Here is a 27,988-nt window from a genome sequence, read left to right as displayed (position 1 = left end):
GCCAAAAAGAGATCCTGGGCCCACTAATCTACAAGCCCCAGAATTCTGCAGGAGGCAGCCACAGGATTCTAGATGGGGTGCATACTCTTTGCCTACTCTTTGGCATTCCAGACATTGGGTTGCCAAGTGCTGTGAACACTTTCCTCTGATGTTTGGATTTGATGTTCCCAGAGACTTGTAGGTTGAATATTCATGTAAATAATCTATATAAATAATCATAGGATTAATATTAGCTGTTAGGTAGCAAATATAGTGACTGAACATGGGTTAATAATATGAATGTATTATTTTAATAACCTGGGATGACTAAGGTCATTCCGAACCTTGATTTTTTGAATAATTTAAAGTGACAAATCGTGTTATCTTTAACTGGAATTTGAGTGTACTAGTCTGGCCTTTCCATAATAATAATAAAAGTTTTCTAAGGAATCAAACCAAAAATATGTAGAAAGTAAAATTAAAGATTGTACTGTATAAGGAGTGATACCTACTGGGAGCCAAGTAAGAAGATTCTCTTCCCTGGAGGTTGGAGAACTAAAATGAGAGCCAGTACCAAATTTTGTTACACCTGGGAATCATTAGTTCACTTATTGCAAAAAACAGCTGCCTGTATTGAATGTCAATTTTATATATTGAAAGTCAATTTTATCACATAGTGAAAAGGTATATTATTGCTACTCTTAATGATGTTGGATCTGTGGGAAACCAATTTTCTATGGAAACTTAATGGAAAATGATGCTCGTGATTTTTATTTATTTTTTTGCCTTTTGAAATCCAGTTTTTATTAAACCCTTTTACTTTTTATATATTAATGTGAAATTGCATAAAATATAGACATAGAACATGTTACTATGGTAATGGAAGATGAGAGTATAAATTATACATTACAAAGCAAATGGTTCTTATGTGGCTTTACATGCATTAAACTGCACAGTTAAAATGTATTTCAGAATAAATTTACCATTGTAAAGAAAGGGTGAGAGTGATCAAGGCACTTTGTAGAAAAGAAGCCTTATCATATATGCTCCCATGATGAGATTGAGAGATCAGGCCTTTGGATGTCACACCTGCAACTGTTTAATGGTGGTTGAAATATTGGAAGCAGACTTTGTGCTCAAATGCTCTTTCTTTTAGACTATTATGTGTGTCACATTAAAGAGTTATTTCCACAGTGATATGAACTAGATTATGAAATCAGATGTACTGCTAATTGTAACCCTGGTTAAAGACAATCCTAACTAATATTAGTGCAGACCTAATAGTTTATTTTAGATTTTAAATGTAGTTACACTGAAAAAAAAACTCACATTTCTGCTCTATTTTTGTGTTTCCAAAACAATTATCCTTCGCAGTAAGCTAGGCCAATGTATAGTGTCTGATCCAAGGCCACAAAATGATGCTTCTGTACTGTAGAATTAATGCAGTTTGATTTCACTATTACTGCTATGGTTCAATGCTGTTGATCCATTGGAGTTGTAGTTTTAAAGGTTTTTAGCATTCTCTGCTAAGGACTGCTAGTGCCCAGGAATCCATAGAAGTTAAAGTGGTATCAAACTGACTTAATTCTAGAGCAGAGTTTCTCAAACTGTGCTCCTCCAGATGTTTGGGACTTCAGGTCCCACAATTCCTAACAGCTGATAACATAGCGGGAATTTCTGGGAGTTGAAGTTCAAAACACCTGGAAGAGCACAGTTTGAGAACCACTGTTCTAGAATATAGATGCACTTCAAGTGGAAATTTGGACATGAATTTAAGCCCTTCTGCACTGCCATATACAATCCAGATTATCTTCTTTGAACTGGGTTATATGGCAGTGTAGACTCATATAATCCAGTTCAAAGCAGATAATGTAGATTATCTGGTTTGATAAACTGGATTATATGGCAGCATAGAAGGAGCCATAGTCTAATATGCTAGTGATTCTGCTAAACTAAAGATGGTAAGGAGAAGGAGAACAACATGAAATAAGGTAGAAAGGGTGTAGAAAGGGAGTAATCTCTGATCTCTTGTAAAATTTGAAAGAGGACTGACGAGGGGAAGCTCAACCTTAAATAGCCTGATGCCTCTAAATTAGCCCCCCCCTTTTCTTGGTGCCAAAAGCTTTGCCTGCCAGCTGCAGGTGCAGCAACTATGCTTAAGAAAACTAAAATATTTATGCTAGCATCAGTGTGAATGAAAATAATATTTCACTAGTATGTCTTGATATACATACGAGTACTTGGTAAGTGTGTTGTTTTGTTTTGACAAATGTTTTCTTATAAGGTGCACTACTGTGTTGAAATTCTCAACTCTTTGGGAGGACAATGATTTTTAAAAAGAATCCAATATAAATTATAGTTGAACAATGTGGAAGGTTGAATGCTTTTAATATGCAGATTGTTGTTATTTTTCCTTTAGGATGTTCAATACACTGATATTGACTACATGGAAGATACCAAAGATTTTACCTATGACAAAATAAAATTTGCAGGCCTTCCTGAGTTTGCTCAAGACCTTCATGACCATGGACAGAAATACATCATAATATTGGTAATTCCAATGCATTTTAATGATTTTGTATACTGAAGAGGAAAATATGGAAACTTTGTTTTACCTCATTGTGCTTTCAAGTACCAAGTAGTTTTGAACTTTATTGTTACATTTTTTAAAAAAGGATTGTTTATCTACCAGATGTGGTGATAAGACCAAAAAACAGGATGGAGTAATGAACCAAATTCAAGACATTTGGAGAGCAGATAGTTTTTTGGGATTGTCTGCCATAAAGGATATATCCTTCGATCATGATATCCCTACTGCCTACTATCTCTCCACATACACACACATGCAAAGAGAGACACATATGCTGGGACCAGGATGCCATATGCTTTCAAAGCATCAGTAGATGTTTTGCTTTGTTTCCTTAACTCCTTTGCTGAAAGGCAAGACCCTTCCACACAGCCATATATCCTAGAATATCAAGGAAGAAAATCCCACATTATCTGCTTTGAACTGAAATATATGGCAGTGTGGACTCAGATAACCCAGTTCAAAGCAGATATTGTGGGGCTTTCTGCCTTGGAATTCTGGGATATAGAATATGGAAGGGCCCAAGACTCCTTTAAAGGCAAAAAGGAAAAGGTCCCAGGAAGGGCGCTTCTTTAACCCTGTAGCTGAAATCCAGACTCCCTTGAAAGGAAGAAAAGAAAGGATCCCAGGAACAGAAAAGGGGTCCTCGTAAATTCCCCATTTCTGCCAATTGGCCTGATCTTTCAGCTGCCTAGCCAAAAACAGATACAGTATTCCCTCACTTATCGCTGGGGCTAGGTTCCAGGACCCTCCGCAATAAGTGAAAATCTGTGATGTAGGGACACTATATTTATTTTAATATTTATACATTATTTTAGTAGTTATACACTATTTTAAGTCTTTATTAACCAATCGTGTGTTGATAAATCACCTCCTTCTCCCGTTGCCGCTTGGGCTCCTTTTCTCTCCCTATGTCTTCTCCTTCCTCTCTTCCTTAGGCTGTAAATTGTAATTTTTTAAGATTTACAATAGTCTTTGAGTTTATTGAAAAACCGTGAAAAGTGAACCATGAAGTAGTGAGGGAACACTGTATTTCCATTAGCCGAATTTCAGGAGGCTCCTGAAAATGGATCTGGGTGCCCAACGAAATTCAGATACCAAGAAACAGATCACCCTCCAGCCAAATTGCACAAGCCTATTGTTTTAATACCCCAGATTTTGTTGGACTGCCAACTGCCATTACTCTGAGTTACCATAAGCAACAGTAAGTAGATTAATGAAAGTTATAGTCCAACATTTCACTTTGAATCCCATGCTGAAGTAAGGCCAGATAGAAAACATGCAAAACTTTTGGAGCTGAGAGAATCTTGGGAGGGAAAATTAAAAATGCTTCTTTCATTCCCAATTAGCCTTCTCTTCAATGACATTTATCTGGCAAACAATGCAAAATATCCTGTTGCCAAGCATGGCTAGGAATGGATATGTAAGATGTGTTTTATAACCTTAATGTCAAACCCAAACTTTGGTCCTCCAGATGTTTTGGATTTCAGCTCTCAAAAGCTTCCACCATCTTGACCAATGGTCAGGGATTCTGGGAAGTGAAATAAAAAAACCCCTACAAGACAAGAGTTTGGGAATCACTGTCCCAATCCCTTCATTGTTGAAAGGAAAGCAATTTCTTTTCTTTTCTTTTTTGAATATTTTTATTACATTACTATTAATTTTGGTAAAAAGAAAAGAAAAATCTTTACAATTCATATAATTAAGTCTTTTTGTCGTGATACAGCCACCTCTTAAAGAGCCACACACAATAAGAAAAGTTCTAAAATGTTTATTAAATGATATTTTAAACTCAGAAACACTTAACTGCAGTGTTTCTCTTCAAAAGTAAGAGTCTTAGTTCAAAAGAAGACCAAAAACAAGAACCAAAGGATAATCCGGATTATCTGGCTTGATAATCCTCACTAAAAGTAACAGAAAGATTACCAGAACTGACGCCATGCAATGCTGTGGCGCAAAGGGCTGGAGAGAAGCAAGACACTCTCAAAAGGCAGCAAACAGAAACATAGTCGAAAGCCAGGCCGAGTTCCAGAGACCAACAAGAGAAAACCAGGATGCCAAGCCAGGAGCAAGCACAGACAAAGTCAGGAGCCGGACCGGGTTCAGTAGCCAGAAAAGTCAAAGTAGAAGCACCAAAGCATGAATGCCAAGGCAAATGCCGAACTGGAAGTGCCAGAACAGGAAATCTGAGGCAAACACCAAGCTGGAAACGCTGGAGTAGTCACACCGAAGCAAATGCCAAACTGGAACCGCTAGAGCAGGAATGCTGAAGAAAACGCCGTTGTCAGGAGCCGAACTGGAGTCAGAAGCCAGGAACACCGAAGCAGGAATCAATCCAGATTATCAGGAAGCTGTACAGCCAGGACCCAAGGAAAACAAGCAGCGACAAAGCAATGTCCCCAATACAACACCTTGCCTTCTGCAAGGCCATAGTTCTCACAACTCCACTTTTAACTACTAATCGGAGTCTGATGCTGATGAGGCCTCCACCCTGTCCTCATCCTCCGCAGCTGATCTAGACCTCATCTGTGGACCATGCCATCCCTCCAGTCCCTCCAGTCCAGTCCCTCTTTGTTCAAGACTTAGATCTTCCCATGTCCCTGGAGTATGAGTAGCTTGCCACTCCCCTGATGCAGCCTCATTATCCACATTTACTTGAGTCCAATCATCATTCCCCATCTCACTCCCAGACCCATCATTCCCAGGAAAACCCACAAATAAATCATTCGATATTGGAGCAATGAGTATGTCCCGGATCTTCTTCCTTTCTCTCTCCTCATCCGACTCCTGCTCCCATGTAGACCTTTTAGTTCCTCTACTCTCTGTAAAATAATCTTCCAGCATGGACTCCTCATCACTAGAAAACCCATAAAACGTCTCATCCTCTGAAGGAGCCATAAGTATTTCCTGGACCTGCTTTACTTGTTGTTCTTCATCAAGCACCTGTTCTTTATTAGCCCTTTTTCTCCTTCAAGCTATTTCTCCCATAGAGCCATTACTGCCCCTTGGCCCAACTACAACACTTTTCCTTCCCCCAGTGTTCTACCCGTTGTGCTCCCCATCACCGGAGTCCATTTCTTTATAGTCCAACCAGAACCTCATTTCTTCTGGTGGGGGTTGATTCCCATCTTCTCTCCTTAATGTTTCTTCAATAAATTTCTTCCATATACTTTCAAAATCATTTTTCTTCCTTAGGCCTTTTTTGACATTTAAATTGCATGTTAATTTATCATTTATTGCTAATTTCCAAATGTCCTTGTACCAATCTTCTATTTTTATTTCCACCTCCCCTTTCCAATTTTTTGCTATTAATAACCTTGCAGCCGTTAGCAACATTGTTACCAAATTGTTTTCATTTTCTTTCCATTCATCTGTATTGTAAATAGATAATAGTATAGTCGCTGGGTTTGTATTGATTTTTTTCTTCATGATACTCTCTATTTCTACTATGACCTTTCCCCAAAAACTCTGTACATACTTACATTCCCACCACATATGAATATATGTCCCCCTTTCTTGACAAACCCCTCCAACATTTTTCTGAACAACTCTTATCCATATTATGTATCTTTACTGGGTCAAATACCCCAATAAAGGAAAGCCATTTCTTTGATATTTGGTTTTTCCCTTTCATAGAAGTCATAGGCCTTCCACATTCACTAGAATTAGGGGCACAGGACTTCAGTGAAAGTGAAAAATCAAAGATAAAGAACTTGCTATTTTTTTTAACTTGAGGGGACACCCCTCTAGGAATTTGTAAGTTTTCCAGCATGACTCTACACTGCCCTTTATCTCAGGATCAGATCTCAGATTATCTGCTTTGAACTGGATTATATGAGTCTCCACTGCCGGGTCCAATTCAAAGTGCAGATGATTACCTATAAAGCCCTACACACTTCGGGTCCAACCTATCTTCAAGACCACATCTCCTTCTACGAACCAGTGTGAACATTGAGATCTGCTGGAGAGGCCCTTGGTCCCATCACTGTCTCAAATATGGTTGATGGGGACGAGAGAAAGGGCCTTCTTGGTGGCGGCTCCCCAGCTCTGGAATTTCCTACCTGAAGAAATTAGACTTGCCCTCACCCTTCAGGTCTTTCATACAAGTTTTAAAACATGTCTCTTCTGACAGGCCTTTGAGCCTGTGTAATTCTGGTCAGCCCAATGACCCGATTGTGCCACTCCACACTTTATTGCTGATAGTTAACTTATTTCCAGGTTTTATTGCATTTTAGGAATTTTATAATTCTTATATTTTAATGGGATTTTATGTACATTACTGTTATATACCTATGTTACATATTTTAAATTTGTGTATTTGTATTCTATGTATTGTGGCTCAGATGTGGCACTGTAGTGCATCTATAGGGCCACCCTGAGTCCCCCAGGGAGATCGTGGTGGGGTACAAATAATAATAATAATAATAATAATAATAATAATAATAATAATAATAATAATAATAATAATGTAATCTGGAATAATCATATAATCTGGGATCAGATCCTGGGATATAGGGCAGTGTAGAAGGAGCCTATGTTAACTTCATCTGGAAGCTGGCCACAGAATCACACTGGAGGAGCTAGAGATTCCTAGAGAAAGCCTATCAAATTTGCAAAAGCCAAAGCCACAAACATGAAAGGCCAACTGTATATAACTTTCAAAATTTTGAGTCAGCTAAATAGCTTCCTAAACTTGGAGGCTTTTAAACAGAGGCTGGATGGCTATCTGTAGAAAGTGCTTTGATCGTGCTTTTCCTACATAGTAGGGGGTTGGACTAGATGTCCCATGTGGTCTCTTCCAACTCTGATTCTATGGTAATTTGAGGAGCCATACTAGATTAGGGTTGCCATATCTTGTAATCTGTGGGTCTAATTTTTATTATATTTTCATGATGCCAATTAACCTAATTCCACCACTTAGACTAGATCTATAGTGCCATATAAAATCCAGGTTATCTGCTTTGATCTGGATTATATGGCAGGGTAGATTCTGCCTATATCTCTTTTCATTTTTTTTCCATTCTTCACCTCAACTCATCTCATGCCCATACAAGCTGCCGCTCCTTTGTTTTTTGCATTCTACTGCCTGCATAGTTTACTTTCCTTCCTCTTGTACCTAAAAGGGAGGATTTGACATATTCCTTGCAGGACAATTTCACATAAGAGTTCCTCCAAATTTTGTTTCATATCTCGGCTCAGCAGGGGCTACAGTTTTTATTTCTAAAATATTAAAGCTTGCAAACTGGTCTGGATGATGGTCCAAAGTGCACCAGATGAAACACCTAAACTCTGGGGGGAAAGCAGCCAAACTGTAGGAATGGAAACTTTGTATACGTTAGGCCAACTGCTTATCTAGCTCAGCATGTTGACCTGAATCCTACTGTTAGTTTCAACAGAACGATTGAACTAATGGAAGGTACATAAGTGTTGATTTTCCATTTAGTGCTCTTGTTTGCACTAATAGCAGCTTTAGACCTCAATTCACAGTGGCCAGGTGCTTTTAAAGGCTCTAAGCAGGGCTTGAATACAAGAAACTTATCTCACTTATGTTTTCCATCAACTGGTATTTAAATGCATATTGTTTCTGATTCTGGAAGTAATATCTGGACTTCAATTAGGCAGTTATAGCTTTATCTCCCATGGCAACTTTATCTTGGCCACTTATTCTTGAACAATAGCAACATGTGTTATAGAGCAAATATGATGTAGAACAAGGCTACTTCTACACTGCCATATAAAATACAGACTATCTTCTTTGAACTGGATTATATGGCAGTGTAGACTCATAAAATTCAGTTCAAAGCAGATAATGTGGATTGAGTTGCTGTGAGTTTTCTGGGCTGTATGGCCGTATTCCAGAAGCTTTCTAATGTGTATTATCCACTTTGATAATCTGGATTATAGGGCAGTGTAGAAGGGGCCCTAGGCAACTGAGATTCACAGACTACTAATTTTGCCTCTGATATCTGTAGTAATATGCTACAGGTTGTTGTGATGTGTCTTTAAGTTGTTTCTGACTTACGTCAACTCTATATGTCAACTCTGTCAGGTGACCCCATTATAGAGGTTTCTTGGCAAATGTTTTCGGGGGGGGGGGGGGTGCCATTACATTCCTTTGGGGCTGAGAGAGAGTGACTTGCCCACCATCACCCTGAGGGTTCCATGGCCAAATCCTGCTCTCCTGGAACCCTGATTCAATATTCAAACTGCTGGACATGCAAACTCTTGGGCATAAGCATTTGTTGTTTATCCTGAAAATTTCCATAGGTGGCGAGTTTTATTGTTTTAATTTGTCATTATTTGACAAGGTATTAAGATGATTATTCAGTTGCATAATTCAGTAAAGACTAGCAAAGAATAACATTTTCTGCTCTTATTATTTTTAGGACCCAGCCATTTCTATTCATGATCTCCGCAATAATACACCCTATGAGACCTATAGAAGGGGCAATGAGATGAAAGTGTGGGTCAATGAGTCAGATGGAATAAAGCCTCTCATTGGAGAAGTAAGTATTAGCTAATCTTTCTAGGAGGCTGAGTACAGCTATGAGAAAGCTTTCTTCATTTTCCAGCAGCTCTGCCTATGACACAGAGAGAAGGACCTTTCCAACAGATTTAAAAACAGACACATTTTACATCCTTCAAAGAGTCCATTGTACTCAAGGGCAAATATTTTCAGCCATTAGCTACTAGAATGACCTTTTAAAAATGGGTTTGGTGCATTTTTGACAATCTTTCACATTTGGAGGCTTTTATAAAAAAAATGATTGTGCCAAATACCTTGGCACTGATACTTTTTTGCATGAAATAATGGGGTTTTTTTTAAACTATAGAGAAGTGGGGAAGAGGGTTGGCACATATTTTATAGATACCTAAAATGCAAAAAATATTTTACAGGAATAGACCATTTTCTCAGCAGTATGCCTTAATTGACTTCCTTTGTTTTCAAATATGAGTAAATAATTTGTACATTCCTTTTCTGCATGTAGGAGGGGTGGAGAGGGAAAGCTGCCTTAAATCCTGCTCTTGGAGAAAGACAGCATGTACATTATTAAATTAAACAATTAATACAATAAAAATAAAATAAATTGTAGCTTCAACACTGGCCTCTTTGGGAAAATTGTCAGATAAGATTTCCTCTACCCCAAAAAAACAGCTTGCCATTATGTCCAGCAAAGAAGAGAGAAGTGACAATAGTTTATTGCACTAGTTTACTGAACTTCAGTCTGTTTTTTGTTTTGTTTTTTGCTTTAGGCTTTTTTTTTATATAGATATAAATATTATATATTTATATATATATAGATATAAATATTTGCATCATTAATATTCAAATGTGATTAATATGTAATAAAAAGAATTGGAGTTAATTTCATGTGCTGCAGTAAAAGAGCTCTATATTCCTTTCCATAGTTCTGGAAATATTGAAAGAGGTGTTAACAAGAAATAAGAAAAAGTAATTAAAATAGGTGGATACAATTTTTGGGAGGGTGAGTGTGTTACCAGAATCAGCTTTCTGCCACTGCAGGCCGAGTAGGGTCATTGCCTGGCACATCTTGTTACTTTGAAAGCCAGGAAAAACGTGACCAGTTTGAAGGTAATGATTATTCACTTGGTCAGGTGGATAACAGAACAGTGTAATTGCCAAAAGAACTGACGTAACTCATACAGAAAAGTGCTGCACATTTTATAAAGTTTGGCAGATATTCATACCTCCCACTCCCTCCCCTGGTTTGTTTGTTTGTTTGTTTATTTGCTATGTTTCTATCCCGCACTTCCCATCCCAAAGGGAACTCAAAGAGGCTTACAGTTTGGCCACTTCAGTGCCACATTGCAAATATACAGTGTATAAATATAATACAATATAAATCAAAGCACATTTAACATAAAATACAAAACAAAAATCACACAAAGCATAATAATGTACAGAAATAATGTATAAATAAATATTAAGTATTGAAAACATTTAAGACCAGTCATAATTATTGCAGAGACTCATCAATTAAATAATATATTTTGCTAAGCTTAAACATCAGTGATAAACATGAGCCAGCGAGAAAATTAAAAGAAGTCTCCATAAATTAAAAGTCTCCTCCTTTTCAATGGCTGAGACTTCCTGCTGACATCACAACTGGGGTGGAGAAGAAGAGAGAACCATCCAAGCTCTAAAAATATGTTATACATTTTGATATATGGTAACATTTTCCATACAAGTTGTCAGAAAGTGTCTCATGATTAAGGGGTTTAAACCTGTATTTCTTTTTTAAAAGCACACATGTGCATAGTCCATGATGGTAAGAAAAACGAAATACCACATTATTGTTTATTGATTCATTAAAGGAAGTGTAACACTCCTGGGCAGCGTGAACACCGGGAAGCAACACAGAGGCCAATAAACAATCTAATATCTTTATTAAAGCAATTAAAGATTCAAACAAAAGTAAGCAGAATAGATAGTCAAGCAGTTGACCTTTTAGAAAAGATCAAAATTAGTCCAAAAAGTGAAAGTCTTATGTCCAGTATTAGAGTCCAAAGTCCAAAGTCCAATAACCGAAACACACTCAAACTTACTGGAAGTTTGAGTGGGGAAAGGAGCAAAGTTCCTCAGGAAAGTACTTGAAGCAATAGTCCAAAGCAAGGTTTCAAGGCAAGGCAAGGCTGTTCATGATGGATCTGAAACGCAGTCCAAACTTGGCAAGGGACGAGACACAACGCCCGGTCTACTCGAGAGTAAGTGTGCCAACAGGCCGCTTGGAAGCTCAGGAACAAGAGACGATGTATTCTTCAGTCAAAGTTAAGTTGACATCGCGACAGAGATTCTGGGCGCAGAACTTTTATTGAAGTTCAAGAGCTCCCCCAAAGCAGGTGCTTGACTCCCCAAATCTTCCCAAGAGAAACGAGCTGCTAACAATGATGTGCCAGATGCCTGCCTCCCCAATTCTTCCCAAGGGAACTGGCTTAGCCACAATCGCCTCGCTCTGCTAATCTTGCACTTCTCCTTAAACTTTGTCTTTGGGAGCGGTCTGTTTTGAAAGTAGCCCTTCTATCAAACTCCAAACTCTCCGGAGATCCGGGGAGAGCCGGCACCATCCCAAGGGCATTCCTAATTGGCTCTGGCACGGCAATGTCAACAGGAGACATCTGGAAAGGAATTGAATCTTGCTGAGGTGGGAAAAAACCCAAATCCTCTTCAGTTTGATCAGCAATGGCTGTGGCCTCAGGGGCCAAAGGAACCTGAGACCTCACAGGAAGCCATGTTTCTGCGTTTGCAAGCACTGAGCAAAGCTACTCATAACAGAGTCTTGTGAAGGTCATAGAATCACCATAAATGAAAGGTGACTTGACAACAAAAAACAACATACAGGTTGAGTCTCCCTGATCTGAAATGCTTGGGAGCATAAGGGTTTTTTTATTTTGAAATTACCTGTATTTGCATATTTATTTATTATTTATTTATTTACAGTATTTATATTCCGCCCTTCTCACTTCGAAGGGGACTCAGGGCGGATCACATTGCACACATATAAGGCAAACATTCAATGCCATAACATAGAACAGAGACAGAGACAAATGCAGGCAGGGGCTGATCAGAGTGATTTGTTGCAGCTGGCTGCTAACCAGCCTGCGCCACAGCCCGGCCTATACAACATTTATATGCTAATATAGTCATGGGATCATGTGTCCAGTGCCCACTGAGTTTTTCCTTAAGGAACCCTGAAAGGAGAAAAGCCAATCTAACTAAATAAAAATAATCAAGTTCAGTAGCTGACTTATGAATGTCGTTTTAGATTTCATTTTTTTCTCCATTTGGAATATAAAACACTAATTTATTGGAAAACATCTATGCTGGTTCCAGTTCAAAATATACATAGCTAAAAGGATTTCCATTACATTTTTGCCTTCTCCTCCAATGCATTTTATGGACTGCTTTATTGATTATTTCTCTCACACGTTTTCTCTTTTTTTAACATGCAGGTGTGGCCAGGAATATGTGTCTATCCCGATTTTTCCAATTCTGATACTGTTACATGGTGGTCTAATGAGTGCGACACTTTTCACAAAACTATTCCGTTTGATGGATTGTGGATTGTAAGTGCTACATATTTTAATTCAGAAGGGTACTTTCTGGCCAAATGGTTTGGGGAAAATATATTTCCATACCAAATAGAAAGGTCTGTTGGAAACTTAAAGACTATTTGCTTCATTAGAGACAGGATCTTGTGCACCCGATTCCATGCCATCAGATGATGTTACGCTCATTGTGAAGAACCATATAAGCCTTAAACATTTTTATCTTGATATACGAAAATATTATTCATAGCAACTTTGTATACCATTTTTTTCTTTGTATTTTTTCCAATGTACATTTTAGTGAGCCTTTTTTCTTTTTCTGCAAAATAGCATGTGGGCCTGGAAATGTACTGAATTCATACTACAAAATGTTTCCAGACCTGTTGTGTAGTCTGGCAAATATGGGTGTGGTACTTCTTTAATAGAGAAAGAAACCTGCCTCTATCCAATGAATTACTCATAAATTCCTACTAGTGCTCAAACTGAACCACAACAGCAAGAAAAGAAAAATGATGGTGGGATAAAACTGCAAATCAGCAATAATGCTCAGTGGCATGGTTTAATAAAGCAGAGATGTGGGTCTCAGGCCCTGGAACTGAAACGGATAAGACCATTTTTTCATGGCACAATTGTTTGATGATTTTCCTGCTTTCAGATATATATTTTCTGAGTGATTTGCAACAAGGAGTGAGGATCCTTTTGGCCAGTGTGGTAGGAGAAAGGGACCAAAAGGATGAGCGTTTCTTTCTCATGAAAGATAGCGGGAAAGAAAATATAAGTGTTGTGATGAACATATAGAATCATAGAATCATAGAGTTGGAAGAGACCCAAGGGGCCATCCAGTCCAATCCCCTGCCAAGAAGCAGGAAATCATATTCAAAGCTCCCCCAACAGATGGCCATCCAGCCTCTGCTTAAAAGCCTCCAAAGAAGGAGCCTCCACCACTATCCGGGGAAGAGAGTTCCACTGCCGAACAGCCCTCACTGTGAGGAAGTTCTTCCTGATGTTCAGGTGGGATCTCCTTTCCTGTAGTTTGAAGCCATTGTTACGTGTCCTAGTCTCCAGGGCAGCAGAAAACAAGCTTGCTCCCTCCTCCCTATGACTTCCCCTCACATATTTGTACATGGCTATCATGTCTCCTCTCAGCCTTCTCTTCTGCAGGCTAAACATGCCCAGCTCTTTAAGCTGCTCCTCATAGGGCTTGTTTTCCAGACCCTTGATCATTTTAGTTGCCCTCCTCTGGACACATTCCAGCTTGTCAACATCTCCCTTGGCACCCATGTTAAAGTGCCTCTTAGGTCCTGCAAACTCTAGACTATATCTGAATGTGGGAGAAAGTGTGCAATCTCTTATTCAAAATGTTCTAATTTTCTCTATTTCTTAACACATTTTACAAATTCCTTTCTCCCTAGGATATGAATGAAGTATCAAATTTTGTTAAAGGATCCACATCTGGCTGTGCACAAAACAACTTGAATTATCCACCATTTACTCCAAGTACGTTCTTGAGTTAAAATCCATAGCCATTCAGTTTGTGTGATTGTTGCTGAAAGCAACATACTGTATATAATAGTTTATAACCTTAAATGTTGGACTATATGGAAATCAGACCGGTTGTTATTTCCAAAATCACAAGGAAACTTTGCTAAAGTACAGTTGTATTGCAATTGGCAGCTGGGGCAGATTTGAGGGCTGTTTTCTGGCTACTCCATGGACTGTTTAGATGGCCAAAAACATTTTTTTAAAAACGGAACTCCTGACTACCTGGAAGCATCCAGAAGTCAATTTCTAATTTTGAAAAATTGTTGGTGCTTTCTCTTTTCTTCTTTTCTCCTCCTCTTCTCTTTCTCCTTCTCTTGAAATGTTTAACAGTAGAGTGGGGAGCTGAAACCTATTTAAAAGGGTTTTTTTTTTGCCTCAGAAAGGGCCATCCATGAAGTCTGGAGAGTTTGAGAACTATCTGCTGTGCAGAATATACACAGAATGAAATGCTGTCCATTTGCGCTCTCCACTCTGCATCACATTGATTCTCTCTCTCTGTTTGATATATTTCACTTGGAGGTTGAACTGAACTATAGTTGAAACGACTCCTCAGAAATAATTTACAACTATGAAACTGTACAGACTGTTCAAATTTGGCAGCTCAAACTCCAGCATTGGTAATCACACTGTTTCTGTTTCTAATCTTACAATTGTTTAGTGTTGTAGGCAAAATCTAAGTATGACAAAGTGTTACAATGTGAAATACATCCTTTTAGGGTTTTTCTTTCAATCTGCTATATTCATTCACACAATCAATGTTCACCCCCATGGTCAGAATTTAGTCTCTGTTGAATATGTTCAGATTTCATTTAACCTCATTTTAGTGGAATTTCTTTTAAGTAACATTCTTTTTCTTTCCTTCTCTTATCATTTTCATTCAGACTCTTTTTCTATCCACTGCTTGCATCTTTTGGGGTCCTGCTGGATCCTTCTTATACATGCCTGGTATAGTTTAGGCTATATAACAGTCATAGGCAAACTTTGGCCCTCCAGGTGTTTTGGACTTTAACTCCCACAGTTCCTAACAGCAGGTAAACTGGCTGGGATTTCGAGGAGTTGCCCATTCCCTGAGCATTTTTTCAGCCAGACAGGGGGCTGAAACCCTACTTGTCTGTATGCCTGGATGATGGTGATGGCAGTTCTTTGGTTCTTCCCCTCAAAGGAGCTCTGAGATAATAAAAAGGACTAAAACCTTGCCTTGCCTCTTACCACTTTATTCAGAGATGGGAACTGTTCCTTTATACTCAGAGTAAAGGTACAGTATTTACATTGACTTGTAGATAAGTTGATCCAGCTTTTGGGGTTTGATTTTTGACTGATATTTCTAGACTTATTCATGAGTATATACAGTATTCTGTGTTTTTAAAAACTGTTCTTTCCTTAAGTGTAAATCCCAGTTCTTTACATCATCCTGAGACTTTGTATACCAAAGCATTTGTTTTTCTTGAGTGGAATTTCTTTGCTCTTTGTTCCCACAGAAATTCTTGATGGTGTCATGTACTCAAAAACACTTTGTATGGATGCAGTGCAGAAGGCAGGCAAACACTATGATGTACACAGCCTCTATGGATTTTTCATGACTACTGCTACTGATCAGTAAGGAATTCTTCCTTTCTTTTAAAGTTAATACTTTCTAATTTGCATGTAACAAGCTTTGGTGAACAAAGTATTTGACCAGTGAAATGTCAGTTTAAAATTATATGATCCTTTTTTTTTTGGGGGGGGGGGGAGGAAATCAAGTTGTTTGGAAGTTTTGATTAAAGATGCAATACTGTTTCCTGCATGAATATTCAGATGCCTCATAGCTTAGAAATATGCCATGCTTTAAGGTAAAGAGGAGTTGTTTATGTCCTCCAAATAGCTGCAGACAGTGTTTTAATGTTCATTGCCAATTCCAGCTGTTGGGAAGAAAAATAATCTGCAGAAAAATACTCCATCTCTTCACATGCCAATTTTCCCCTATCAGTCATAAAGCTTTCATTTCAGTTACTACTCCTTTTGTTGAATTTTTTCTTGCTGTTTTTATATATATGTATCTCTTCATGTTTTAGAATGTTTTCAATGAGTCATAGGGTGCATTTATGGTGATGAAATTGTGTAGTGTGACACCATTTTAACTACTGTAGTTCAATGTGAAATCATGGGAATTATTGATTTAACAAGCCTTCTCTGCCAAAAAAATGCTGGTGCTGAACTACAAATCCCAGGCTTTCATAGCATTGAGCTATGGCAGTTAATGTGGTATCAAAGTGCATTAATTCTGCAGTGTAGATGCAGCCATAAACAGATATGACCTCTTGAAGGTTGTCCACTTGCACTAGTACTGGAATGTTCAGCATATTTACCATTAAAACACTTAATGCACCAAACACTCATCTTGTTTCCCTGTAAAATGTTCATCATCATCATCATCATCATCATCATCATCATCATCATCATCCAACCTTTTCCCTAGTCCTCAGATAAAGATTAAAACTTCATGTTACTTAAACACACAAAAGCAAAAATATTAATAACCTATCAAAGTAATTTAAATGCATATCCATTTTAAAACACAAATGCAAGTATTTACAGCACATTGCTGAAAGCACTTTTCCATAAGCCCAAAGGACAATGGAAGCAAGATTGCCTTGTGAGTCCAGATGCTTCCAAACATCCCTAAAACACAGGACAGGGGACCGAGTTTAACAAACGCAGTACCTGAGAATCCCGGTACATCGTCCCCTGTTGTCCTTACAGTTGTTTTTTTTATCTGGATTAAGATGGAGGGCAGATGGGGGATATCCAGCAGAAGTTTTTTTAAAAAAAAAATCACTCCAGAGATGCGCATATGCGATCCAGCTCATAGTGGAGCAATTGGTTTGTTTTTGTTTTGTTTTGTTTTAAAAAAAATTCTCTTGCATCTCTGTTTCTGCCCAATTCATAAGTCAAGCTTTAAGATTACAAAGTGTAAACAACAGAATTTACATTTCCTTTTCCCTTCTGCCTAAGTGAGCTACATGTTTCTGTGTTTAACAACTGATCATCTGATCAACTGTTTTGGGCTTGAAAGACTCGCACATGCTCGGGAGGAGTCCAGACAGAGGAGAGGGAAGGAAAGGACATGTTTTCCATGCCTGCAGGGATACACAGGCATGGAGAGTTGCACTTTTTTCAGGAGGAATTGAGTTTAAAGGGCACCTTTTAAACACATTTTCTAGTCCCTAATCCAATTCCTGCTGATGGCTCCTGTATTTTGGCTAATCATTTAGCTGTTTCCCCTCCCCCTTTTAACCGGATTTAACCTGGGTTATAATTCATGTATAGAAGGGAGGGAAATGCTACTATAGGAAGAAAACCTGGGTACATTCCTTAAACATAGTGCTTAACCCAGCATGGAATTTTTTGTTCTAATATCATGTAATATTTCTTATTTTAGAGCTCTCCAAACTGTTTTCCCTGGCAAGAGAAGCCTTCTTCTTTCTCGATCTACTTTTGCTGGATCTGGAAAATTCTCAGGGCACTGGCTGGGTGATAATGATGCCACCTGGAATAATATGAAATGGGCCATACCAGGAATGATGGAATTTAATCTTTTTGGCTACCCTTATGTGAGTCATTCCTATTCTAATAATAAGGTGTAACTGAATTGCTAGCTATGCTCGTAAACAACATACCATACTGTTAGTTTGACTCTGATCCATATCTTACATTACTGTTTGGTGTGATGATATGACTATTTGATGGTTTCTCCCCCCATTGTAATTCCATCTGCTGATTCTTTCTTTGGGATGCATCTCTTTGGGGGTACAGCACATGTCTCTAGGAATACAGTGCATCCTAACGATCAGGCTAATAAAAATTGTGATCCACTAAGCCAGTCTATATCACTTGTTTGAAAATGCATTATCTTAAAGTGGGGTAAGACATGAGTGGCTAGGATCATCTGATGAGACAGTAGCCAATGGAGACAAAGCCAGTAAGTGTTTTGATGAGTGAGACCAAAAGCTTCATAACACCAAAAGAATAAAGAAATCTATGACCGCAGTCATGAGAAAACATAGCTGCTGATTCTGAGTGTCCTAGGCCATAGAAGAAATAAAACAAAATCACCTTGCAACCACTATGAGTAATTCATATTGCTGGTTTTGAAGCAGGAGAACTTCTTCCAACTGTTTATCTGACACAATGGTATTCACAATTTACTATGAATCTTCCAAAAAGTTCCAGAGACACTTCAGGGTTTTTGAAGAAGTGAATAGTTGAATTGGGTAAAATCCAGTATCCACACATCAAACATCCACCAGTGCATCACCAGCGAGAAGCAACTCCCTTGCTGGCAGTATCGCTTCTCCTAATCTCATTGTTGGCTGCCCTGTTGTGATCTTACAAGAAGAGACATTGCTAGCAAGAATACAGCTGTAGGACTACTTTTTGACTGGGGAAACAGCAGCAGTACCCATGTGCATTTAGCCCAGTTGAGTGGGCTAGTAAAGGGCCCCAGGGTTATCCCATGTTGAATCTGGAACAACTCCAGACTACAAGTCTCCAGATTAATTCAGATGGTGTATTTTCAGTCTCGTTACATCCCGTATAGATTACTGCAATGCGCTCTACATGGGGTTGCCTTTGAAGACTGTTCAGAAGCTTTAATTGGTCCAACAGGCAGTAGCCAGATTTATCATCAGAGCAGCGTACAGGGAGCACACAACTCCCTTGTTGTGCCAGCTCCATTGGCTGTCAGTCTGCTGCCAAGAACAAATCAAAGTGCTGGCTTTAGCTTATAAAGCCCTAAACGGTTCCGGCCCAGTTTACCTATCTGAACACATCTTCCCCTATGAGCCACCTCAAAGATTGAGATCATCTAGAGCGACCCTGCTTTTGGTCCCACCTGCTTCACAAGTGTGACTGACAGGAATGGGAAATAGGGCCTTCTCGGTGGTGGCACCTTGGCTATGGAACTCCCTCCCTAGTGACATAAAATCAGCCCCCTCCCTCCTAGCCTTCAGAAGGGAAGTAAAAACCGGGATCAGGCTTTCGGATAATAGCTCAGTGCAATAATAAATGTGGAATATGAAGAATGATTATGGAATGGCTTTAGACTATGATTTTTGGATGGCATGAGTTTAACTGAATGTAATGTTTTTAAATGTTAATATGTATTAATTTTTTATTGGCAAATATTTTAAGCTTATGTTTTATATGTGTTTTTAAGGCATTGAATAATTGCCATATGTAAGCCACCTTGAGTCCCCTGCAGGGTAGAGAAAGGTGGGGTATAAATAGGGTAAATAAATAATTTCCAAATGTCTGGCTCGAAAAGGAGGGGAAGTTCTTTGAGGTAAAGTCAATTAGGGTAAAGTATCTTAGAAAATGGCCCATGCCACAAAACTGGTCATTCACTAAGCTAGTTAAAGGTCTTTTGCTCTGAAGGCTCTGTCTCTCCATATTTAGAAATAGACCACTTAGTCCCAGCAGCTGCCTCCTCCCATGGAAACCACTTCATAGTGCATCAAGAAAATCCTGATCTAGGTTATGTCATTGCAACCTGAAATGACATTTGGACACTTATTTAATGTATATATAATTTTCAGATTGGAGCAGATATTTGTGGATTTCTCCTAAATGCCACAGAAGAACTTTGTAGACGGTGGTTACAAGTTGGCGCATTTTACCCATTTTCAAGGAATCACAATGGTGAAAACAATGATGTAAGTTCTTTTTAAAAGCAGATCAGGTTTTTTCTTTTCTTTGTGGAACTCCCCCCCCCCCCCCCACACACACACACTTTTCACTAACAATTTGATAATTCGTTTTCAGCATAATGATCCTGCATCTTTTGGGAAAAACTCTCTCTTGGTGAATTCAACCAAACATTATCTAAACATACGTTACACCTTGTTACCATATCTCTACACCCTCTTTTATAAAGCACATGCCCATGGAGAGACAGTTGTGAGACCTGTTCTACATGAGTAAGTAGACACTTTTGTTTTTAAGAAAATATTTTCTATTTCTTGTATTTATAATTGACAATAAAAGATTATGCATTTCTCAAAATCCATTGAATATTATTATAATTTAATCCCTAATACTAAATCTTAGTATTTGTGTCAGTATTAATGTTTGGCCACAATACTAAAATCTTTAGATGCTTCAATGCAGAGGGTAGACTACTTCTCTAGATTTAAGCTCTGTAAGAGATGAAGGTGGTGGTGATAAATTAACACTCTCTTGGGCAGAGATCCAACATTCAGAGGATAAGGTAGGACAAGAGAATACAGGTTGAGCATCCCTTATTTAGAATTCTGAAATCCAAAATATTCCAAAATGGGTGGCTTAGATAGTGATATCTTTGCTCTCTGGTGGTTCAATGTACAGATTGCTTCATGCACAAAATTAGTAAATATGTCGTGTAAAATTAACTTTTGGTTATGTATATAAGATATTAGGCTTGTGCAAAAAATCAGAAAGTGTCATACATCGAATCAATTTTGTATTTATTTATTTATTTATTTACTGCATTTATATCCCAACTTTCTCATCCCAAAGGGAACTTACAAATAGGCAGCAGTTTTATGACATAAACATACATATACTAAAATAAACACTTACATTAAAAATATAACATTAAAACAAATCAATTTAAAACCTAATTAAAATGGCTCATACTACTTACTACATGATTTCCAACATGCATGAGTAGTCCCCACCAATAATTAAGAAATTGAAACTTAAGATGCCTTCGTTTCTTAAGCTTTGATTCCTTCTTAAGGTCCTGTGATGCAGTTAAAATTCAAAGGTCAACCAAGCCCTATTTAGAGGTGAAGCCAAACTTGTTGGCATGTTTCTCATACAATCAGGGCTGGTGGAGGAAGGAGGGGGAGGCAGAAACAGCTGCCATTTTGGCTTTAAATTCCAGGGTGTGCTGGATTCACACTCTGGAAGGGATTGAGGGAGGATAGTGTAAGCGAGACTTCAGGCAGGCAGGCAGAGGAAGAAGAAACATTGAAGAAGCAAGGGAGAAAGAAGGCAGAAGAAAGCAGTAAAGTTGGGGAAGCTTAAACAAAGAAAGAAAGGAGTAGAAACATGGCTATGGACTCAATGGGGCTGCGTGTGCTGGGGCTGAGTTCTGCTGGTTGGGGCTGGTGGCTCTTTTGAAAAGGGACTACTAGCTAGCACTTATAGTAACAAAATTTTTGCCAGGTACACTTTAGAAACAATTTAGAAATAAAGTGCCAGTGCCCCCTTATTTTGTAATGCATTTTGAACCATTTTTAATGGATCACACATCCCCAGAAGTGGAACATTATTTCACATTAAGGACATGACCACATTGATGAGGGGCAGTGGGGCAATCCCGGAGCCCAGCTTCACCCTCACTGACACCTCTGCATCACACGCAGGGAAGTGTCACCATGTGACTTCTACCCACACTGGCTCCGTTGTTCCTTATGGAAAATGAGAAGTCTCCTGTGTTCTGGGCAAAGCATCATAAAACGTTTGCACTACAGTTGATTGACAGAACCCCACCAGAAGTGAGTGTGCATCATGTGATGGCCAGCATGGCACTCCATGGATCAACTGTGCTGCAAGCATCATAGGATACTTGTGAAAACATGTGTGGTAAAGTCATAAGTGAGGTTTTGTAAAATGAAAATATTCTCATTTGTGACCTATGATATCATACAAAAGCACTCATAATTTCATTTCTTACCCTGGTAGAAAAATGTGAGCACTGTTTCCCTTTCTTTTAAAAATTAAATATAAATTAATGTACCCAAAAAAGTACATTGTGAAAACTCTCACAAACGTTCTTTCAACAATTGAGGAGTGGCATGAAAATGGATCCATTAAACTAACTGTATGTTAAAATGCATTGATTTCCATTTTTAAATTTCTTACCCTGGTAGGGAAGTTGGTTGAATACTGTATGGATTCTGGGAGATGCAATAAAAACGAAGCTGACAGATTTTCACATCACCGCTCCTAGATTGCCATATAAACCGTTGATTATTTCAACTCTCAGGCCCTGTAATTTCAATTTCCAGTTCAGACTTGCCCATAAAGCTCCTCCTCATGGCATGCCCTTAGTAATCATAAAGAGATTGGCATTGCATTCCCTTGGTGAACTTCTATTCTTGATTCACATTAAATTGAACTTTTGAACTATACTCTTCAGAAACAAAAATGTCCAGTCCTGTAGAGATGAGTTAAAATAAGGTTGCATAGACATGTTGCTGCTCATCTCTGTATTAGATTACAATACTGTGCTACTATATTATAATTTGCAACATTTAATGTAACAATGTTTTGTAACTGTTCCAGAAGAAATGCCTCATTAACATGATTTATAGCCTGAGATATACTCCATCAACAAAATGAGTGTCATCTTATTTGTACAGGTTTTACTCAGATGAAGCCACTTGGGCTATTGACAGACAGTTCTTGTGGGGACCTGGGCTGCTTATTACTCCAGTCCTGGATGAGGTATATCTAATTTTATTAACTTGCAATATGCCTAATTAATCATTTATAAAGTATATAATGCATGAATTCAGCATTTGTTGAAAATTCTACTGTATGAAATCTAGACTGGAATATATATTATATCCATGGGTTATTATGCTCTCTCTCTCTCTCTCTCTCTCTCACACACACACACACACACACACACACATATATATAGCTAGCCCTCCATATCCATGGGTTCAGAATACATGGATTCAACTAACCACAGCTTGAAAATATTTGGGAAAAAATCCATACAGTAATGTATAGATATACCCTGCTGTAACCTCCCACCATTCCACAGATCTTCAGCTCCCTCCAGTACTTGTTCAAAATTGTGTATAAGGGATTCAATTTTGCTATGCCATTGTAGGTAATGGAACTTGAACATTCAAAGATGTGTGCATCCATGGAAACCAGCCCCCAGAAAATGAGGGTGCATTCTCCCTCCCTTTCTCTTTTGCTTTTTGAATTTTCTGAGTCTCACATAAATTGTGTACATGGTTTCCCTAGAACCCATTAGTCAAAATTTTCCAATTCAGACACAATGAAGGACTCCTGTTATTTTTAATTGGTTATGGAAAATGAGAAGTGATTGGAGTGGCCATTTGCTCCAACAAAACACATTTGACTCACACCTGAACTTTATACACTCTGAAGAACATATTTTTATGAAACATATTAACTTGAATTATTTTAATCTTAAAGTTCAAATAATATAAAAAAATCTCACTCCACTCATGCTCCAATGTCACAATTCATTTTACATGGGAACAAGAGGGGACAAATCTATTCAATTCACCAGAGTGAAAAAAGCACTTCTCACACATAGGCTTGACCTTATAAAAGTTACTTTTTTGGACAATTTGTGAAATCTCCCAGCGACAATAGCCATTGTCTATGCAGGCAGGTAACTTCTGGAGGCTCAGTGTTCCAAGTAGTAACTTTAAACAAATTTTTTAAAGCTCTTAAGCTGCAACTACCTTGTAATTCAATTCAAACTTTTCAGGAGTGACATAACACCAAGAGGCTTTTCACATTGCATGGTTATGATTACATCTTTCCAATTTGGCTGCCATCACTGCATTTTACAGAAACCTTGGATTTGTAGTTTGCTGAGGCTGAGAATACTAAACACCCCTCCCTAACCAGAACATCTTATTATTCCTTGGGCTGAGGAATAGAGGTTAAAGTGGAATCATACTTTAAAGTATGAAAGGGATTGGGAGAGGCAGTGGTAACATCACACAGTCTAAACAATTGAAAATTCTTAAGAAAAATTAAACAAAAGTTCACTAAGAAAATTTAACAAATGCTACAATTGGCAAAGGATAAGAGGAATCCTGTGCCCAGGCACAAATCAAAGATCATTAAAGGCATTGCAGACTACTTCATCCAGAAAAATCAGCAATTATAAGCACGTCATAAACAAAGCTGGGCATAGAATATTATTTGAAAACACAAATTCTGGACCACTCTGACAACCACTTTGTCAGACTGCACAGCCAATGAAATCCACAAACACATGGACACTTTCAACAGAAAGGAGGAAGCCATGAAAGTGAACAAACTTTGGCTACCACTATTGAGAAACACCAGAATCAAGACAGTAACTAATGAACACCACCCAGATACAGGAAAACCACAGGCAGCAAGCCATCCAGGGGACAGTGAACACTGCCCAGACATAGGATGCCTCCAGGTAATAAACACTCCAAGGGAACAAATGCCTGGCTACTTCCAAACATATATACACTCCGTTTGCCTCACTGCCAACAGAACCTCTGAAGATGCCATAAGAGAATGCTGCTGGAACATGGCCATGCTGCCCTAAAAACTCACAGCAACCCAGTCTTTTAGGAGTTATGAAGAACTAAGCTACCTGTTTGAGTAAAAATAGGCTCAATATATGTCGAAAAATCCCCATTTCTAGTTACGGTTCCACTTTATTTATCTTTACAGTTTCCATTGGGCTTCTTGCTTGACCTTCCCCCATCTGATGTTACACTTTTTAAAAGTCATGCAGAGGGGAAAGACAGAGCAGATTTCATTCCTTCCTAAAACATTTATGTCAGTTCTTCTGACTAGAGATCCTTGAGACGGCTTACAACTTTTTTTTTTAAAAAAGAACAAGCTTAACAATATCATTGTAGCAGCAAAAATAAATGTCTGGAAAAGTAGGAGAAGGATTGTATACCCACCTGGAATTCAAGGAAGCTACTAGATGTCAAGCCAGACTAATAAATCTATAGAAAAGAGTAGCTTTTGGAAACTTCTGAAATAAAATGAGATTTTGTTTTGTTTGTACCAGCTAGGTATTTTAAATATGCAACTGTATCATCTTGGCATGAAAGGATGAATAACTGTGGTGGTTTTCTTCCTACTGCAGGAGAAAATGAATATTTCTCTATAGTATTCTCCCCATATTTGAGTGTCCCACAAATTGATTTTGAATGTTCCCAAATGTTATGATGGAATTATTCTGTGGAACAAAAGCCACTTTTGGCACATTAAATTGTGTGTGTGTTTTTTTCTACAGAGTAATTTCCCCACAACAATTTAGATGTTCATATTCCAGATTGTTCTGATATATTTCCCAGTGGTTTTTCCCAACATTTGGGAAATCTACTTTTTTAAATGTGAAAATGAATAATTGAAAACATTGTTTTCATTCTTAGTACCATCAACAGTGAAATGAATGGGAGCGGTTTTGTCCTGTTGCATAATCCCCTTTGAAGGATACACGTAAAAGACAATTTTGTAATGGATTGCACTCTGTTTTGAGGAAATCTCAAAATAAATTGCATTATGTACTTCTATTGATACGGAAATTCTGTTATGTGAGGAGTTCCTCTAATCTCTTTTCCTGTTTATTTATATTTCAGGGTGCAAACACAGTGGATGCCTATATGCCTGATGCTGTGTGGTATGAGTATGAAACAGTAAGTATATAGCTATAAAAACAACAACAAAATGTCAAATTAAACATGGCATCCTTCAGTGAGCTTGGGCACCAGTTTTAAAATATATAGCAATATGTGATGCTAAAAAGGTCATAACACCATGACCTGCTACCAGAAAGCAAGTTCAATGGCAATTCTGTGCACATCTAGTGGTAAGACTCCTTGACTTTCAACTGGGCTAACTCTTGTCCACAGACTCCCATTGATACAATGGAAGTGTCTAACAGAATTGATAGTATGAACATCCCCAGTTGTATCTTCCTCTGCATCCCATAAAACTAAAAATACTCCCAAAAAAACCCAAAGGAGGCACTTTTTGAGAGAAGAAAAGTGCTGCAGGGAAGAAGGAGGGTTTGCTAAGACTGTCAGAATAGTAGATGTAGGCATAGGACTGCAGATTAAATAACTGTTTGCACACATAGATTTTTAGAGAAAGAGATTTTCAATATTTGATATAAAACAACATAGACTTCTAAGGAGGACAGCTTTTCTTCCTAGACTGATCAGCGGATTAATATAGTGTGTCATTTTATGATATCAATCTGTTGAAGTGAGAGGCTTTTGAAATAACAGTAACCATGTGATTTCTAGAGAGATGAGAAAAATACAACTCTTCTTTGGATGCACTCAGTTGGAAATTCAATGTATGAATACTGTAAATTTGTATTGTGGCCTTTTCATTTCCATGAATTAGGGCAGAAAGGCAATTTGGAGGAAACAACAATGTCAGATGTATCTCCCAGCAGACAAACTAGGACTTCATCTCAGAGGAGGCTACATCTTTCCTACTCAACAACCAGCTAACACAACTGTTTTCAGGTACTCTCTGTAGGCTGGGTTTGAAGTCTGTTTTAATCTAAATCCTTTTAATCTTTGTAGATTCTTAAAATATTTAGATAGAAGGTTAGCATCATTGTTGTAAGACCAGTTAGTTGGTGTACTATTAATGCACACTCCCCTATTTCAGCTATCAGTTAAAAGTTTGTACAGGTTTTCAGTAGTGAGCAGTATAATTGTCTTTTCATATTTTTTTGCTTGTATTCTTTTTATTTTATTTTCTCATTTTCCATCTATATTAGACTATCTATTCAAGTGCTAACCAGGTCTGACCTTGTTTAGTTTAGAAGACCCCTTATTTGATGTGTCACATTCATACAGATTGAATTTCAGTGTGACAATGAACATTATGAACATTTTGGTAATGACTGAACTTTTCATATGTTTCATATATTTTCAACATGCTATGTAAATCTGCACTGATGTTCACATTGTAATAATAGCAATCAGATACTAAAAATGACTCTATTTTTTAATGAAAGGCATTTATCATTGCCAATTACTTTATTGTCCAGACTTTTAAAATGTTAATGCTTCAGGTGACATGAACCCTAAAAAGATCACATTTTTTACAGTCGTGTAAACCCTATGGGGCTTATAATTGCCTTAAATGACAACGGAACAGCAACAGGAGAATTGTTCTGGGATGATGGAGAAACCAGAGGTAATCTCAAATATTTTATACTAAAAGACAATACACAGGTCCAGAGGTCTAACTGTATAATGCCAGCTTGAGAACTAAGTGCCTCTATCACAATATTTGCAAAATTGAGATAGAATGACTCAATCATTGAAGTGATGTGTATAAAATATAGGTATGATGCTGATAGTGATTTTCTGTTCAGAATGATCACATTGTGCAAATAATTACCAAAAATACAGATGAGTGAGCCAAAAGTGGATACAAAATTATTTCTATCAGTGGCTAGCATTACATGCATGCCAACTATTTCTGAATTGCTATTATCCCAATTTTTGAATGAGTCACAGATCCTTCAGGACTGCATGACTTTCTGAAATGTTTTTGGGACCTCAATAACTCAGAGACTCACTGATTAAGTAGAAACATTTACAAATGCATTTGTTATTAATTGTAATAAAGTTTGCCAAAACAGTTTGGCCTTTTGACTTACATCTAGATACTATCTCTCATTAATGTAGAAGTACCAAATTATGGTATAGATTGTCAGACAACATTTATACAATTGACTCAGTGGGTGTAGTCTAGTATTTTATACTTAGGATCTTGCCTCTGATAGAAAATATGGGGTTTTTTTTGTTCTTCAGATGAACAACCAACCTCCCAAGCTGTCTCTAGTTACTGATATCCAGCAGAAGACTGAGCTTCTGAGTTAATAAATTGGCTGATTATTTATTTATTTATTTATTTCAATTATTTACACCCTTCCCTTCTCACCCGAGGGGACTCAGGGCAGCTTACAAGTGGCAATTGATGCCGTTACACCGTTACACAATGAACTAAAATGTTAAAACAGTTAAAACGGTCATAAAATACAATATT

The 27,988-nt window shown here is 37.9% G+C and overlaps 1 protein-coding gene across 1 annotated transcript in view; it reads left to right on the top strand.

The window, feature by feature from the left end:
• si (sucrase-isomaltase) overlaps window positions 1–27,988 on the top strand; it is a 166,008-nt gene that overhangs the window by 31,186 nt on the left and 106,834 nt on the right. The window contains exons 11-22 of the mRNA XM_062976725.1: window positions 2,399–2,530; window positions 8,953–9,072; window positions 12,539–12,652; window positions 14,047–14,131; window positions 15,655–15,772; window positions 17,595–17,766; window positions 19,750–19,866; window positions 19,976–20,130; window positions 22,561–22,645; window positions 25,552–25,608; window positions 26,324–26,448; window positions 27,042–27,130. Coding sequence (XP_062832795.1) covers window positions 2,399–2,530; window positions 8,953–9,072; window positions 12,539–12,652; window positions 14,047–14,131; window positions 15,655–15,772; window positions 17,595–17,766; window positions 19,750–19,866; window positions 19,976–20,130; window positions 22,561–22,645; window positions 25,552–25,608; window positions 26,324–26,448; window positions 27,042–27,130 — 1,369 coding nt within the window. The remainder of the gene's footprint in view (window positions 1–2,398; window positions 2,531–8,952; window positions 9,073–12,538; window positions 12,653–14,046; window positions 14,132–15,654; window positions 15,773–17,594; window positions 17,767–19,749; window positions 19,867–19,975; window positions 20,131–22,560; window positions 22,646–25,551; window positions 25,609–26,323; window positions 26,449–27,041; window positions 27,131–27,988) is intronic.

Source organism: Anolis carolinensis, chromosome 3, assembly GCF_035594765.1.
Source record: "Anolis carolinensis isolate JA03-04 chromosome 3, rAnoCar3.1.pri, whole genome shotgun sequence".
Taxonomy (NCBI): domain Eukaryota; kingdom Metazoa; phylum Chordata; class Lepidosauria; order Squamata; family Dactyloidae; genus Anolis; species Anolis carolinensis.
This window is presented reverse-complemented; position numbering and strand designations above follow the sequence as displayed.